Source organism: Crocodylus siamensis, chromosome 7, assembly GCF_052110815.1.
Source record: "Crocodylus siamensis isolate JL-2025a chromosome 7, ASM5211081v1, whole genome shotgun sequence".
In the NCBI taxonomy this organism is placed as follows: domain Eukaryota; kingdom Metazoa; phylum Chordata; order Crocodylia; family Crocodylidae; genus Crocodylus; species Crocodylus siamensis.
Genome location: NC_143401.1, coordinates 54,691,605 through 54,709,075, shown reverse-complemented (window position 1 = coordinate 54,709,075; position 17,471 = coordinate 54,691,605). Strand labels below are relative to the sequence as shown.

Sequence of the window (17,471 nt, the reverse complement as noted above, 5' to 3'; positions counted from 1 at the left end):
CAGTAGTTAGAGACAAACAGATGAAAGATAAGCTCATGCTTTGACTTCAAGGTTTTCCATCAGTTAAAAACCTCAACCAACAAACCACATGTTGTAATCTGCAATACGCCTATAAACATAGATACCCGACACACAGAAGATATCAAATTTTAGCTTTTTTTTTTTTTTTTTTTTTTAAATGAAATCTTTGCATTTTCCCCCAAGCAGGAAGCAACTGTGACCACCTGAAACCTGAGATCCTGCTCCTGCCTTTGTTTCAAGGTAATTTGCATCATCACAGATCCCCACAAGAGGTGAAAGGCTCCATACCAGCTATGAACTGGCTGCCCAGTGAAGTTTTCCATTTATCAACTCCTCTGTAAAATCCTATGAAATATGAACGTTCATTTCTACCCAGAACTTTTATAATCTTTTCTCCAATGCCTGATGAAGGGTGTTTGTGCCCAAAAGCTTACAATTAAAGCAACTTTTGCAAAAATCTTGTTGGTCTAATAAAAGATCTCTACTATGAGTCCTGGCTGCCTTTTCCTCTACACCAGTACTGCTACAACCTGGATACCCAATGCATGGTTTAAAACTGCAGTCAGTTCTTCTAATACAGAAGGACTGCTCTTAGTCCCAAATGTTTATAAAAACATTATGGATAGCTGGCACTTCTAAATGAAGAAACATGGTACAAATTGATCAGGAATTTGTCAGTTCTACACTGCATATGCCTGTTCATCCAACTTCCTTTAGTGTTGGAGACTAAACTGCCACATAAGAGTAACAGATGTTTAACATTACTGCCCACATTCAGTCCAGTCTCTCTGTACCCTCCAAGTAAATATTTCATTCATTCATGCCTCGATTATAAAATACTCTAAACTCAGGACCCAAATGAAATCTACAGCATTGTGGTGAATTTAATTTGGATTACTATGGACATACAAGGAAGTATAGTGTAAACTGCAGCAGATTTTTAGAATGATTTGTATGGCATCTTCATACAAATTACTATAACAGAACCCAGTTCTTTCTTACCCAGATAGTTTGCAGGAGGTTATCAAGTCAAGAATGAGCCTCAACTGTATACTGCATCTTTAACTTCAAAGGGGACCACTTCTGCAGCCACCCAGAGCTCTTCAGCAGGCCCTTGAAGCCAATTGCTGTGACTCTGCACACCCCAATTACTTTGTAATCCCTGCATGTACAAGATAAGAATCCAACCCTGCAAAGCATCTATAGGTGTTACTGTACAGAATTCAGTGTTATGTTTATAGATTTTTTACATGCTATGAAATGATACTGGAAACAAAACTGTACTGTGTAAATTGTGCAGAGGAAGAATTAATTTTGGTTCCCATGTAGCTGCCACTGAGTTTTTGACCAGGAGGCAGGCAGAGGCTAACATCATCCCTCATGTCCATAACAGAGATCTGATTTGAGGGTTAAGTTACCAGTCCAAGTCTTTTGGCATATTACCCAAAGGACAAGTATAAAAGGCTTTAAAAGTTAGCAAAATTAATTTATTATGCTCCTGCATAGTAAAGTCAGTTAATCCTGCTTTCCAATAGATATGATTCTCTATTAAAGCCAATATGCAACCATATATGGCACAGAACAGCAAGACTTCTCCCCAAAATGTTTTTATGAACAATTTGAAGTTGCTTCAGTCATTCAGAAGTACAGATAAAAAAAGAAAAAAAGAAAATTATTTGAGCCTTTCAAACAAATGATGCATCTGCCTCCCTGAGGTAGTATAATTAATTTCAGCATGGTTTTTTGTTTTTTAATTTTAAACCAGGTGTGCCCCCTCCAGAGGCCAGCAGGATAACATCAGTACACAAATCAGTATTTTATGTTTAAGCCTATTAACTTGTAATCTTTTTCCTTTGACAGTATATATCCTATACTACAAGAGAATGGTTAAAATTGCATCCATCTTAAAATTACCTTACTTGCATTGTTTGTATCTGAGCCCTCCCAGAGCCAGATTCTTGGATAAAAACAACAAGAAAATGCAACCATCAGCAAGCATAAAACATAGAGGTTCTTATAAAGGGCAAGGAGGAGTTATAAACACCAGAAGCAGTGACCTTTGTCCCAACATCCCCAGTTTAAAAACAAACAAAAAAAAATTCTCTGTAGCGATATTCTGGGGAAAAGAATACAAAAAGGAAATATCAAGATGGCAAAGCAAATCAGCACATTTTTTAGAATGGCTTCAGCCCAAGTAACAGGGAGCCAGAGGTACCTGTTACTGGCAGAGAGAGAAGCTGTAGCAGGAATGTCCCCAGGTATAGGACAGTAGATTTAAGGCTAGCCACAAGCAAATAGGCAACCAGGGCCCACAGGCTACCAGCAGCGACAATCCCAGCAGGATGCGGGGGCCCCCTCCAAATCCCATGGCACTTACGCCAGGCCAGCACACTAGATGCAGTAGGAAGGGTGGCAGCCAGAACAAATAGATATGCAACCCAGCTGGGCTAAACAAATGCAGCAGCTGCAGACTCTCCACTTGACTGTGGGGCCCTCCAAAGCATGAGCCCCAGGGCAGTGCCCTGATTCACCACCCCCCCGGCAGGGGCAGCCCTGGCTACTAGTGCCTCTTGCAGAGCTGGATGCCTAGCAATAGGATAAGGCAGTGCCCTGGCTAGGCAGCCAGGGCACTGCTACAGTAGCTAAAGGAATAGTAATAGTCTGCCCTGGAGACTGAGGGGGCACCTGAACAGAAGACGAAGAGCCAGGGGGTAGAAGCCTGGGCCCTCAAGATAGATGAGCGGTGCAAACCCCAGCTTGGAAGGGAGAAGAGCTCCTGCCAACTCAGGCTGGTGAGGAGTAGGAGCTGTAGGCATGCCAGGTACTCCAAAGGACAGAGCCAGAGTGGGGAAGATGGCTGGGCAGCAATATTATTATCTGGAGGGGGAGCCCAAAGTGGCTCTTGTATTTTTTGTTCTCATTTATACTGGAGGACTGAGCATGGCTGATAAGGGGAACTGAAGGCCACAGGGGTGCTGCAGGACCACCCAGCAGAGTCCATCCAGGGTCTGAAACCCAGTGGGCTGTGGGGGATAGATGCCCAAACACTTTAGACATCTGGGCCAAGCAAAGCAGTCCCTCTGGGTCATGTTAGGGTAGCTTGTTATATTTAATGCTTTGAAGTTGCACCTGTGTATACAGTGGTAACTTAGTGATGTTAATATTTATCCTTTTCTAATCATTGCTCACATTCTGTATAGCCTCATTAATTTTTTTATTTTTTTTTATTATTAGCTGGCCTCAAGTTGTTTTTGTAGAGCTCTTAGTGCTCACTATATAGCTTTTCTTTTTAAAATCACTGTGAGAAGTTTTTCTAACATAACATAGCAATGGTCTTGTTACCAGCTCAAATTAACTGAACTTGCTACTAACCAGCTGAATCAGAGGGATGAAAGGACTGGATAGGTTAATGATAGGCAATAATGGGAAACCAATGGACAATGCCCAAAACAAAACGGTGAAGAAAGGCCAAAATTAAGAGGTGTGTTTGTGATGGGTATGTTGAGCAAACCCAGTGACAGGATTAAAAAAAAAGTCAGTATGCTGATTGCAGGAAGACCAATCCAAAAGCAAAGAACCAAGAGAAGTGAAGTTAAAGAAAAGCATAAAGAGGAGGCAGCAAGAAAGTTAGCTGTCATCATCATCATAAATCCAGCCTTCAACACCTGCCTGGACTGTCTCAGCCCATGATGTATCCTTTGCTTCCAGCAACTCAGTGGCAGTCTTTGTTGAGCAAGTAATATTTGGGATTGGATGAAATTAGAAACATTCAGTACAATTTCTCTAGATATAGAAATTGCCAATGTGATAATTGCTGCAGTAATAAAATTAGACTTTGATTTTATGACACTGAGTTGCCTGCATTAGTATTTCACGTTCCATTTACGGGTTAATTGTGCTTTAATGATCCCCAAGCACCATCTAGTGCAGGGGTGGGCAAAACGCGGCCCACCAAGCCATTCTATTCAGGCTGCAGCGCCCCTAAAAAAAAATTAGAAAATTAATGTTTATTTGCCCTTGGCTGCCCATCATGTGGCCCTCAATGGCATGCCAAAACTTAGTAAGCAGCCCTCCACCCGAAATAACTGCCTGTCCCTGATCTAGTGAACAGTAGTGCCAACAGTCAGAGGGGGGGGGTAGTAAAAGGGTGGCTGAGCAGAGCAGAGCTGAACCCATAGCAGCCTTGCCCTGGATTAGGCGTGCCAGGGGGACCAAGACTAGGTTCAAGACAGGGCTGAGGGGCCTGGAAATCAAAGAGACAGCAAAAGGCTAAGGTTGAGAGAACCAGGCCTGAACTAGTGGGCTAAGGCCAGAAGCCTGCAACTAAAGTAAAGGGAGGGCTAAAGCCAAGAGGGCTGAGGCCTCTAACAAAAGGGACTAAACTAGACAGCCCAATATCTGCAGGCATGGACATGGCTGTAGGGGTGGGAGGCAGCAATGAATTTAGACCTTAAGGCAGTCTGGGCCAGCAGGTCAGAAGCCCCAAGACCAATGGACCAATGGGGAGAGTTGGAACCCAAAGTTATACTGGCCAAGTCAGGCAAGAGAAAAACCAAACAGTACCAGCAGCCAAAGCACCGGATAACTGCCTCCCCTCATTACCTTTTAAATGACAAGGCAGGGTAGGTGAGGAAACAGGGTAAGACCTTGAGAGGCTGGAGCAGGAACAGAGCAGGATCAAGGCAACAGCTAGGGGGCATCACAGCAGCCCCTGGGCCCCATCCTGTTGCACACAGTAAGTGCCACTTATTTTAACAGTGAAAAAAACAAAAAACAAAAACATCAGCTCTTGGAAATTTCTGAAGGTCCTTTCATCTTCAACTACTGTGACTTCATGCCTGTTCATGAAGTCACAAGCCTAGCTAAGTGAAATCCCAAACAAACAAAAAAAAAAAAAGTATCATTTCTGGAGCTTTTTAAGGCTAAAAGATAGCTTGAGCAGAAGATGGCAGCAAAAACTTCAGCCTACTAGCCTCTCCTGCTAATTAATATTGGAAACTATAAGTTTCACAGGTTTTCAAAAAAGCCACCAGCTGTAGCCATGAATTAAAATTTGTATTGGAGTAGTAGGCAGCATTGCAATCAGAGTCAGAGAACTGGATCATTAAGGCATGTTCTTTAAATATTTGTATACAAGTCATCTCCCGGTGTTAAGCCACTGCACAAATGCCTATGTGGACCTTTCTTTGGTTTAAACCAGACTTAAGATTTACCTTCAATTAACTGGGAACCTGTTTAGACTACAGTTAGCTTGGCTTCAACTAAAATAGTCCAAGTAGAAACTTTCACTGGTTTAAAACTCAGTTGGAAGTAGAACTGCATTTACAGAAGCCATATGTAACATCACAGCATGTCATTAGGGACTTCACTGACAAGCTTCTGCAGGATTATTCAGAGTTAGTCTTTGTTCTAGAAGGAATACAGTTACCCACCCACTACAAAAATGTGAAGCAGAACAAATATGGGCCAACAATTCACACATAGGCTTGGAAAGTGAGGTCTCCTTTACTTTGAGAGACCAGAACAAAGAGTAATTTTTAGACAGGTTTTTAAAAACTCAAATAATAGTAGATGAAGTTCCAAGTTATGCTCGTTTTTTGCTAGTTTCTTTTTCATAAAGAGGAGATGCACAAGATGTAGTACCTCAAGCATTCAAAATTGAGGTGAGGGTCTGGCTAGGTCAGCACAAACAGTGCTGCTGGTAAAATAAACTTTAGAAAAAGGGAATTTGCTTTATTATGCTCTTCATTCTTGAATCCAGCAGCAGAGCAAGGCAGTAGAAGTACTCAAACCAATTATTGCAAGACCTTCCTTTAAAGCCATTACAGCTTCAGGAACCTGAATAAATGGCATTTCACCTGGGGAAGCTGAATTGGATAGATAGAAAAGAGACCCCCTTCCAATTCTGAATACAGGAGTCAAGAAACAAGCCACAGGACAGGAAGCTAGAGATGCTAGCAACAATGACAAATGGTCAAGGTCATCAGGTAAGAGAGTCTTTGCACGTACAAGTTAGTAGTTCATTAACTCTATCAAAGTTTTTTACTAGCCCAACCACTAGTCTATAGTTTGTAGAAGCGATTCCATACATCCTGCAGCCAAATCACATTGGGAGTCTCAGCATTGCTGGATGATTATCTCCAGGATCTCCAAGAACATCTACATCAGTTGAAGACTTCAATTTCTCAGCCACTTCACAGGTCAGCTGACAGACTGCTACTATTATCCACATAATTACCACCTCTATCCATTGTAATGATCTTTGGGACTTATGAAGTGTTTGTTCAGAATCTTTTGAAATCTCCAGGGTCAGAGAAGAGTCTGCCTTTCACTACATAAAATTCTGTTCAGCAGTTCACCATTTCCCTTCTAAAAATCTGCCCTGTCAGTAAAATTTTAGCAGCATATCACAATTAGATGAACATGTTATGAACAGCTCAATGCCAACAGAACTATACAAACCTCAGCAGCAGAATGCAAGGGTAGATTTCCATAAGCCCCCATATCTAGACATTCCCTTCTCCCTTCCAGCTGAGGCCATGAATGGAATCAGTAGTCTCTCTTCTTGCTCTCAGTTAATACTGACAGCCCTGTAGCTAAAACTGCTAAATATCTGGGGATCATGCCTCACTTGCAGACTTTGATTTGGATGGGATATAGTTACATGGACAATTTCAAGACAAAAGGTAAACAATATTCCAAAAGAAAAAGTTTAGCTTGTGTAAAAAAAACAAACCCCAATCACTCAAGAAACACCTGGACTTAAGCTATTTTGCAGCCTGAATTATGCACTTAATATAAACTTGAGGGTGTAACAGACCTATCAAATATGTGCCTTTTCCCACAGGGCTCCTGCCCCAGGCAGCATACATGATGAACCATGTTCAGGGACAGTGCAGCCACTTGGTGTCTCTTATTCATTTAGTTATTGATTCCTTCCAAATCATTCAGGCTACAGTGAAATACAAAATCCAGTCTTCTTGGAAAATACAGTGTTTGTCATTTGTTGCCTCAGCTGACATAAGGAACCCAATTCCACACTGCTGGAACAAAACCAAAATGACAACAGAACCCCCCCCCCCCCCCAAAACTGGTCATGGCAGAGCCAAGATGGACCAGGTTCCAACCCCAACTCCCAACCCTGTTCCCATTCCTCCAGACCACCTTGTTCTCTGGGAACTTGATTTAAGAAACAGTGGTTTCCTCTTCAAAAATGTGATTAAGTGCCTTGCTCAGTATTATCAAAGTGTGCAGAGGCAAGGACATAATCAGGTTCTCCCATGCATCATTCAACTACTCTCTCAGCAATCCCTCACAGTTGAGGATGATTGGCATCTTATTTGCAGATAAAGTCAATCAGGGACTGACAGACTGTTACAACAACTCAAAAATGTGTTTCCATGAGGGGTGAGTGGCTCTGGATTCTTGACTTGGTTTGCAACATGCCATTTCTGTTGCTCCTGCTTTTTCTATTGTCTGTTTTCATTGTAAAGTTTCAAAGTACTGAGATCCTTGTAGCAGACTCTTCCTCCATTTGGAGCAGTCCTGGTCAATAATCTCCTGCAAGTTGATGTTGATTTCCCTCCCCCTCAAACTGGCTTTGAGGACATCCTTGCTTCTTCTGCCTTCCTCTTGACCATAAGCCTTGAGAGAGCTGGGAGAACAAAGCTTGCTTTGGGGGTCTAGAATCAGACATCTGGACATGGATGGACCAAAGTTAATGTTGAATGATTACTGCCTCAAAGTTTGTGGCATTTGCTTGTAAGAGAATGCTAGTGTTGGTGCATCTGTCTTCCCACTGGATTTGAAGGATCGTTCCTCAGGCAGTGTTGATGGTACTTCTCCAGAGAAGTGAAGCATCTCCTGTATACTGTCCATACTACTTCCACCACAAAATTCTCTTTTCTTCCTATAGGCCTGACTTGTTCTCAGAATACCTTTAATTTTCTAGACAGCCTAACCTCATTGCATTAATGTGGCATATGTATTCTCTACATGCACAAGTGAATGGGCCCTGGGTTGTATACAAACCAGTAGTCTGATGGCAGCATTCGATTGTATAGATGTGGCACAAAGTAAGTTAGGCTGCACAGACAACCTAGAATTCTGGCATTTCTTAAGTTTCAGTACCTAAATTTACAACATTATTTTAAAATAGATAAAAAAAGGACAATTTATGGAAGTGAAGAGCTGCTAGAATTTTGCTCCACTTGGAAGTGTGGAGTCAAGAAAGACTCTACTGCTTGGTGCAGATGATTCAGAGGGAATGCCAAAATGTATAGGGATGGCAATTGATCATCTGAAACTTGAACCGACTTACTACCAGAGCCTGAAGCAACTGACATCAAGAATAGAATGAAACGCTAATGAAGAAAGAACAAATAAATTTTAAAAAAAAATTAGCCACCTACTAGTTAACCTTCTTTATATGGAAAAGAGAAACAAAACATCTGGCTCTTAAATGAAAAAAGATGTGTAGGGGGTAGCTTAGAAGTTTCTGGCTTGACTTTGTTTTTAAAAAGTCAAAAATAGCAAATCAAGCCTTTAAAAGTCTTGAAGCACTCCAGGGTAAAGATTGGAATCTTTCAGCTGTAGCATCATAACTTAAGGCAACTACTGAAGGACAAACTCAGGAACTTAGCCAAAAGCAACTAGTTTTTTTTCATTTTTTGTGCATGTAATCAGGGTTACTATATTTTGAGATCAAAAAAAGACACTAGTCACATGGGGGATGGGCAAATATGACTAGGGGGCAGTGACATGCCCTTACCCATTTGTTACCCCTCATTGCCAAGCCACCACACCCCCCCCCCAGCCCTGCTAGTGCCCCTCACTCAAATCAGTGCCCTGCCTGCCTGAGCCATGATGATGGCCCTCACAACTCACATCCCCCTTCCAGGCCCCATCTCTTCTGGTGACCCTCACTCCTGACCTACAGTCCCCTGGTGCTGCCGGCACCCCCAGACTCTCAACCCACAGCTCTCCGACCCCACAGTCCCTTGACCCAGCTGGAGGAGCCACAGCTGTCCCTGTCCGGACAAGAACAGAGCATGGTAGATCCATTCATGCCAAAGACAGTAAATGTGTGTCAGGCCCCAGTGAGGGCTGGAAGGAAGAGTAGGGAAGGCTTGTGGCACCTCCTGCCCTGCGGCATGGCTGCCACGCTGCACCAGGTAGCTAGGCCAGGGCCCCTTCCCCCCCCAGCAGCATCTCCTGGCCGCTCAGCCCGTGAGCAGAGGACAGGCACCAGCTGGCCCCTGTGCTGCCTGCCAGCCAGTTTCCTGCTGCCCTCAGAGGGCTCTCCCCCTTTCTCCCACTGGACTCCAAGGAGCAGGCTAATCCACCTCACTTCCTCTGTCCTGGCCAAATGTCCAGGATTTAGCTTGTGAGCAGGGGGAGGGCAATCAGAGGCAGCGGGGAGAACCACATGGGTCTGCAGGCACCTCTGCAGCTGCAGGCAAGTACATCTGTGCTCCCTGCTGCCTCCAATTGCCCCCACCCTGCACACACCAGCAGAAGAACACAAAATCCCAGACATTTGGGCAGATTTAAAAAACCCACCTGGACAGAGATCAGAGAGCTCAAAAAGAGGACATGTCTGAGAGAGCCAGGATGTATGGTAACCCCAGGTACATTGGCCACCAGAGGCTGCCATTTGCTTGCTTTGGAAGAAGTTGTTGGCTGATGGTTCTATGCTCCCCATCCTTCCTTTCGTACCCTACCTTCTGGGATGCAGCATGTCAAGGAGAGGTCTGAAAAGCCTAGAATTGAAGGACAAAGCAGTGAAGGAAAAGCCTTCAACCACAAGTTAGAGCAGAGCCAGGTGTTACATCTACTTTTCCTCCATTTGCTTCCTATGGAAATATCCAAAACAACAAGAATATATTATTACAGCATACTGCATTTGATGTGTGGCTTTGGGAGTAAAAATGAACAGACTTAGAAACCCAATGCAAGAAGTGGTCTTTAAGTACAGAATAAGTCACCATGGATGCTGTCACTGGTGTGATATTAACAGCCCCAAAACTAACAAAGCTGTTAGTGGCTGCAGAGGAGGGGATCCATAGTTAACAGCAGCACTCTAGCTGTGGTCCTAGGAAGCAATGGGCCAACTTTTCCCAAATAATTTCCTAGAAGACTTCATTGGAAGCCAACAGAGAGCAGGTGGAAGATCCCTAAGGGGGAATGAGATGCTTTCAAGGGTGCTACACTGTTGGCACATATTTTGTGAATAACTTTTGGAAATTTAAGCCCAGAGACTTCAAAAAGAAATCCACAGCTGTGGACTTTGAGTTCCCTGCAAACAGAAGAACTGCTTTATTATTTTACTATAAATCAAGAAAAGTATAAACTAAAAGCTGGCATTTTCCAAGGGGTGCCTGGAATCTAGAAAGGGAGAGAGAGCCACTCCCTTAAGGGACAAGACTGAATGGGCTGAGGCTTAGGGTAGGCTTGTGTGAAGTGGCAAGTATTAGATTTGGAGTCGGCCAATTAAAAAATCACCATCCCGATTCGATTCAGCCATGGACTAAACAAGAAGCAGTCCAAGGATGCTAGACACAGCTGCCTCCAGCTGGTAAGTCTGTTGTGGTGGGCAGAGGAGGAAGGGAAGGGCAGATCAATGCCCACACAGCAAGTGGGGATTGGGGCTGGGACAAACTGCCCAGCCTGGGTGGAGGAGCATGGGACTCAGGGAAGGGGGCTCCCACCATTACTTGCCACCAGTCCAGGAAGGCACTGAAGCAGGTGTTTTTGCCCCTGGATCTGCATGACACAGGCTGGGCCAGGCCAGGCTGCACTCTGGGCTAGCAGCAGAAGGTGCTGGGAGCAGGGGCTATGCCCTCCCGCCACTTGCCCAGCCTCCCGGACAAGCCACAGCTTTTCCCTGGCTGGACAAGCAGCAGCAGGGCATGGGGGCAGGTGCATGCACCTGGATCAGAGTAGGTCCAACAGCAGGGGCTATGAGGAATTTTAGGGGGGCTGCAGCCCCCCTATAGCCTCTGCTCCACCGGACTCTGCAGGGAATGCAGAGCCAGGGCTGCACTCTGGGGCTAGCCACCTGGGAACCTAGCCCTGGCCCCACCTATCCCTCAGAGCATAGCCAGGCAGGTAGGGTTAGCCTCCCAGATTGCAGCCCAGCCCAGATTTGGGGGCACACATCCACCCCTATGACCTCCCAGACAAGCAGCACACAGTGGCTGGAGTCCCCTCCCCAGCTGGGCAGCTTGTCCCAGCCCCAACCCCCCCCCTGCTTTTAAAGTCCATTTACAAACTAGAGTCCTTGGGGAGTGTATGTCTATGCCCTTTCTTGTTGTTTGGACATAAGTTTGCAAGTTTACTGTAACAACTTCTTCCTTCAAAAGATGGGTAACTGTGCTGCTATGCAGTAGATTTCTTCCCCCCCCCCTTTAAAACAGGCTTGTCTAAATGCATAGTTAATGGTCTAGAAATTAAATTTAATGAAACCTGATTCTTTTTTTCCCCCCTGTCCAAAGGACGCCAGATCTATTTCAACTATAGTTTGGGTATCACAGCTCCCATAAAACCCTCTATATATCCCAAGAATAGATAGCTCACTGGCAGTTCATAGCAATAGATCTTTGCCCCTAAGGACTGAAGTACAGATTTTTAAAATACCATACTAAAAACACAGCTTATCCGAGGCAAGCATTGCCCAGGCACCATGATCCTTGGCAAGTCTGACTAACCATGAAGGTATTTATCTTTTTCTTAATCTTACAATAGTCTATTTGATCTTCCTCATTCTTTTTATTTGAAGAAGACTCTGTTTACAACCATCATATATAGGAAATGACCTGCTGGGTGGCACGGAAGTGGAAAGGGATCTTGGAGTCCTAGTGGACTCCAAGATGAACATGAGTCGGCAGTGTGATGAAACCATCAGAAAAGCCAATGGCACTTTATCGTGCATCAGCAGATGCATGACAAATGGGTCCAAGGAGGTGATACTTCCCCTCTACCGGGCGCTGGTCAGACCGCAGCTGGAGTACTGCGTGCAATTCTGGGCGCCGCACTTCACGAAGGATGCGGATAATCTGGAGAGGGTCCAGAGAAGGGCCACTCGTATGGTTAAGGGCCTGCAGGCCAAGCCCTACGAGGAGAGACTAGAGAAACTGGACCTTTTCAGCCTCCGCAAGAGAAGGTTGAGAGGCGACCTGGTGGCTGCCTATAAGTTCGTCAGGGGGGCACAGAAGGGAATTGGTGAGTATTTATTCACCAAGGCCCCCCCGGGGGTTACAAGAAATAATGGCCACAAGCTAGAAGAGAGCAGATTTAGATTGGATATTAGGAGGAACTTCTTCACAGTTCGAGTGGCCAAGGTCTGGAATGGGCTCCCAAGGGAGGTGGTGCTCTCCCCTACCCTGGGGGTCTTCAAGCGAAGGCTGGAAGAGTATCTAGCTGGGGTAATGTAGGCCCAGCACTCTTTCCTGCTTATGCAGGGGGTCGGACTCGATGATCTGTTGAGGTCCCTTCCGACCCTAGCATCTATGAATCTATGAATCATATCAACACTTGACAAAGCTGGCGGGTGCTCATGACAGCTTTAGAGACTTCACTGGTTCAGAGGAACATAAGTGATACCCTGCCTTCTGCCCAATTTCAAACTAACAAGAGATAACTACCTCTATCTAGCCATCATATTAATATTCCAACTCAAAACAGAAGTTGCATAGAACAGGCAGCTGAAGCCTCCAGGGAGCTCAATGGTCCCATGCAACTTCTACCAGGTCACTATGCATACAGTAACCAACAAGTTGCTGGGGAATTTTGCTTTCTAGGGGATTCAATGTTTATTGTTCAGTTCATAAACTCGGAGCTGTACCCAGAAAACACTTTAAGGACTTCTTCAAATAATGAAGTGGAAAAGAACCTAAGGGCTCATGTACCCTACAAAAAGAATTCTGATTTGCTCTCCTTGGGAAGAGACTCCTGGGCCATTGAGTCCCTGCATTCACAGAAGAACATTTCCAAATCTTCAAGTCACCAGTGTAGTCTCAGCCACAATTAAAAGCACAACACCCTACAACTTGCCACAACTAGAAGCAGGTGAGATGGAAGTACAGCAACAAGAAGAAAGTATTGGTTTATGCTCTTAAGGGTATATTACAGCTGTGCTGGTCTAAGCAGACAAGGTTCTTTGGGCAGATGTTATATCTTATATTAGACCACTCAAATAGTTGGAAACATTCTTCTTTGCAAGCTTTTGGGTATAAATACCCTTCACCATGTTGAGGAAGCATCTGCAGTTGGCGTGAAAACCCTAGGAAAGAGATTATGCTCTATACATGTATAGTAAAACCAGTACAATATCCCCTTATGTAGAGTTAATGGTATAAGGTATTTAACAAACAGAACAGTTTGTTCCCTCATTGGAACAAAAATTAGGTTGCCCACCTAACATTAATCACAATTTTATCCACACTAGACAACTGTACAAGTATAACTGTTCCATAAGAACTAGTCAAATTACTAGCCAAAAGTGAATTCACTACAAATACTGTCCAGTCCAAGGGAAAGCAAATGGCACCATCCTTCAAAGGACTTATCTAGAAAAGATTTTCAAAAAAATAAAGTACCATCTACACTTCTTGTCACCATTTACAAGGTGTGTTGGGTTGATATTAACACAAGGGCCAAGTACAGACAGTCAAAAAATCTGAGGCTGAATTGATTCAATCTTCACATGTTGATCTGAGCTGTGTAGAGTGAACTGATAAGCAAGTGAAGAGACATTCACTTTTGATTCCGGAAATGCAACAAGCCTGCAGTGGCTTAGGCCATAAGCCAGGAGGTGCTAGAGTACACCTCCCCGCTTGGCTGGAGCTTGGGCCAAGGCTAACTCACCCATCCTGCAAGGGAGGAATGGGGTCACAGATAAGGTGCAAGTTAACTTGAATCCGGAGAGGAACTGGTACAGAAGTTCTATAAACCAATGTAACCTAAAATCAGTCAAGTATGATACTACATCCATCCAGGTTTATCTTCAGTCAGTTCTGGCCATTTTGAAACTGGTTTACATGCACTAAACTTCTGTTGTGTTACAGATTTGAATTGGTTTCTGATCACTTATACAGGTTTGTGTGTAATGTCTGTCCCTAGCCTACAGGTAGGTGATCCTTAGTTTTTTTGTTTTTGTTTGTTTTTTTACTTAATTCCACATGGGGGGGGGTGAGAGGGGAAGGAAACTTTTTCAGGCCAAGGCAATATATATTATGGAACAACTGTATTCAAGGGATCTTACAGGGCATAAGCATCCAGAAAGACTTTTAAAAATCTGCTTTAATCTTATTTAAAGCAGCAGCTATATGAAGGCAACATATATGGAAACTAGCATTTGTACTTGGGCAAGTCTCAAGTGTTTACAGTCTACTGGCTATATATTAAATTTAAAGAGTTAATAAAATTTTAAGGCACTGGAAGATCTGAAGCATCTGTCATGTATTTTTTTGAAGTGCTCATTTAGACAACTAAACAAGCTTGCATAAAGTTACTATAGGTCAGGGTTTGTCAACCAGGCATACACATACCCCTGCTGGAAAGGCCCCAGGGGGTACACAGCAACAGCACAGAGAAGCAGGGGCACTTCTAGTTTTACTGCAGGGGATTCCTCCCCCACAGCCAGGGGACTCCTTGCTTCTTGACTGGCTGCTGAGGGTATACCAGCCAAAAAAAGTTGAAAACCCCTGCTATACGCAAATAAAGTTTCAGTTCTTATATGTTTAAATGCAAATGAAGGTCAAACTACTGAACTGGAGATTGCCTCAATATTTCTTATACTCCAAAATGTCCCACCTTTCCTCACCTGTACATCTCAAATGTAGTTGCATATTAGGACTGAACTGCTTTAAAATAAGATGCACTGTAAACAGCATATAGTTACCACACCTGGTCACTGCCACCTGGTTATTTATGGCCACCTAACCAGCCCCATGAGCATGTGCAAGTGCAGATCAATGTCCCTGGTTTCTACACTGTCTAGCCATTGATTGCAAAGTACAAATTGATGTAGTATGGTTCAACTAGTCTGCAGTATACCTGTAACTGTTCAGAGCCATCTCAGCTTGCAGAGAAACATTTCCATTTATAACCCTGTAGGCAGTAACAAAACAAGTTATTTTGTTTTGTCCACTCTTGGCAAAGCTACAAATAGCAGAAGCCAACACTGATTGTAGATATTCAAGGAGGAAAAAGGAGACTCAAGAAAAGCTAGTTGAAGGAATATAAACATTTCCCTCCTCAGCAGCACCATAACAGCAATGAATTCCTTCCCACCCACATACCTCTGTAATAGCAGCAGGAGACCCTTTGTCTGAAGGGAGAACAGTCTCTCCTTTACAATAAGGATTGCTGCAAAGTACAGTTTTTAAGCTTAACAGCATTCCTTATCAGAGCCAGGATCCTGCTACAACTCTCCATATCTTCCCATTTGTGTTATTGCTAGGGAGAGGTTGGCTTCTATCTGGAGTAGGTTCCAGAAAAGTGCTGGACTGTTTTGGATTTTAGGTATCCAGTAAATCTTTCCAGCTCTGATTGATTTCTGGTAGCATTTACAGAGGCAGTTAGCCATGTTATTCTGAATCCAAGCAGAGGGCAAGGCAAAGGGGCATCTTTGTGACCAACTGGTTCAGAGAAATAGTAAATTTTGTAGGCACTAAAAGTGTGCCAGATGCCTATAAAAGTTTGTGCCACCCTACCCAACCACCTGCATGAGAGCTTCAGGAGCAACAACCTACTCTATCACATGCTTGTGACAAAGTAGGCAGTTGCCTATGAAAGCTCATGCTTCTCTAAACCACCTAGTCTCTAAGGTGTCACCCTGTCCCACCCTTTGCCCGTCTAATAATGCATCCACTAGGGCTGGGAGTTTAAGAGAACCCACAAATTTTCAGGGAATGACTCATGACAAGGTTCATGAAGATGAGGGGGGGTAGTTGGTGGCAGCTCATTAACTGCCACATCCAGTCTGAGGACCTCACACAGCCATCTGATGTTGGAAGAGGGGGGAAGGACTGAATGTTAGCCAAGAAGCTTCAGGTTTGCTAATATGCATTTCTTATGGCCCAAGCTCTACAATGGATATTAAACCCAGAACTGTCACTCTAGGCTTATTCCTCAGAGCCACTGTTTATAGGAGGTCAATAGAATGTTGTCTCATTAGGTTGCTGTATGCCATACAAATAACAATACTCACAGTCTTACACAAAAGTAAGGACCACTGCCTTTCAGAAAAAGGGGGAAGGACATTCTTTCTTTCCTTCTGCTGCCCCCTTACCTATCCAGGCCCCCACCCTGCCTTCAAACACACACACACACACACACACACACACACACACACAAGCCACCCACAAAACCAAGAGTCCAGCTATTTGGGACAGGAAGCATGACACGGCCAGCCACGGCCGTGCCAAGCAGCAGGAAAGAGGCAGGCGGCTACCGGAGCAGCAAGGCCGCGGGGCCCGGATTGTTTCCCCAAATCCTCCACCCGCAGCACGCGCCGGGAAGGAGCAGTTCCCGCCCTGCCCCGCCCACGGGCTTGGCAGCCGACTCTGCTGCACCTTCACCGAGCAGGAAGGACCCGGCGCTGCCCGCAGGGAGGAGGGGCAGGAGCCGTCCCGAGGGGACGCGACCCCCAGGGGCGCACAGGTCCCTCCCCGCTACACTTGCGATATCGCCGTTACTCAGCAAACGGCCCGACGCGTCCCCTCGCTGGGTGGAGTGGAGGGCAGGGCAGGCCAGGGCAGTGCGGCCTCCGCAGCATCGTCAACACTCACCAACCGCCAGCAAGCAGGAAAACAAGAACAGCTGCATGACCGCCCACGACACTACCTCCGTCTGCAATGCGGCGCGTCAGCTGATCCGCACCTGCTATAAAGCCAGCGCGAGCCCGGCCACTGCGCATGCTCCGCGCTCAGGGTGGTGCTCCCCCCCCTCCCGCAGCCGCCAGTGCGCACGCGCTGGGCGCTCGGCCTAGCGTTCGTCCCTTCTGCCTCGGACAGCGTCGCCCGTGCGCATGTGCAGTGCTCCTCCCCGGCAGTCTCCTGACACTGATTCATCCGGTCCAGGGGCATGCGCGGGTGCCTGAGGGCTGTAGCGGGTTGGCTGCTGCTGGGGTAATTAGGCCTGGAGTTGGGCTTGCGTCCAGGCGACCTGCAGAAAGCTCCAGCTCTCGGTTTTTTGACTACAGAAAAATACCAGAGCGGTTCTCCTGTGGCAAAGCACTGAGGCAGCGTGCAGCAAGGCAGCCTGGTTTAGATGGGCTGAATCAGGGCAAAGCTCGGGGTTTGCCTTGTGAACCGTGTTTGCATACCTCACATTGCTAGCCCAGCTTATTGTGCTGCACCACCCTTGAAAAGAGTTCAGGGCATGCTGGTTGAGAATCACTGATCAGGGGGCACAGACCTCTCCACAGGGCTGTGACCTGTTTGAGG

At 45.3% G+C, this 17,471-nt stretch overlaps 1 protein-coding gene across 1 annotated transcript in view; it reads right to left on the bottom strand.

Moving 5' to 3' along the window:
• PSAP (prosaposin) overlaps window positions 1-16,974 on the bottom strand; it is a 42,411-nt gene extending 25,437 nt beyond the window's left edge. Inside the window, exon 1 of the mRNA XM_090057295.1 lies at window positions 16,815-16,974. Coding sequence (XP_089913421.1) covers window positions 16,815-16,851 — 37 coding nt within the window. The 5' untranslated portion in view covers window positions 16,852-16,974. The remainder of the gene's footprint in view (window positions 1-16,814) is intronic.
• Window positions 16,975-17,471: the final 497 nt, after the last annotated feature.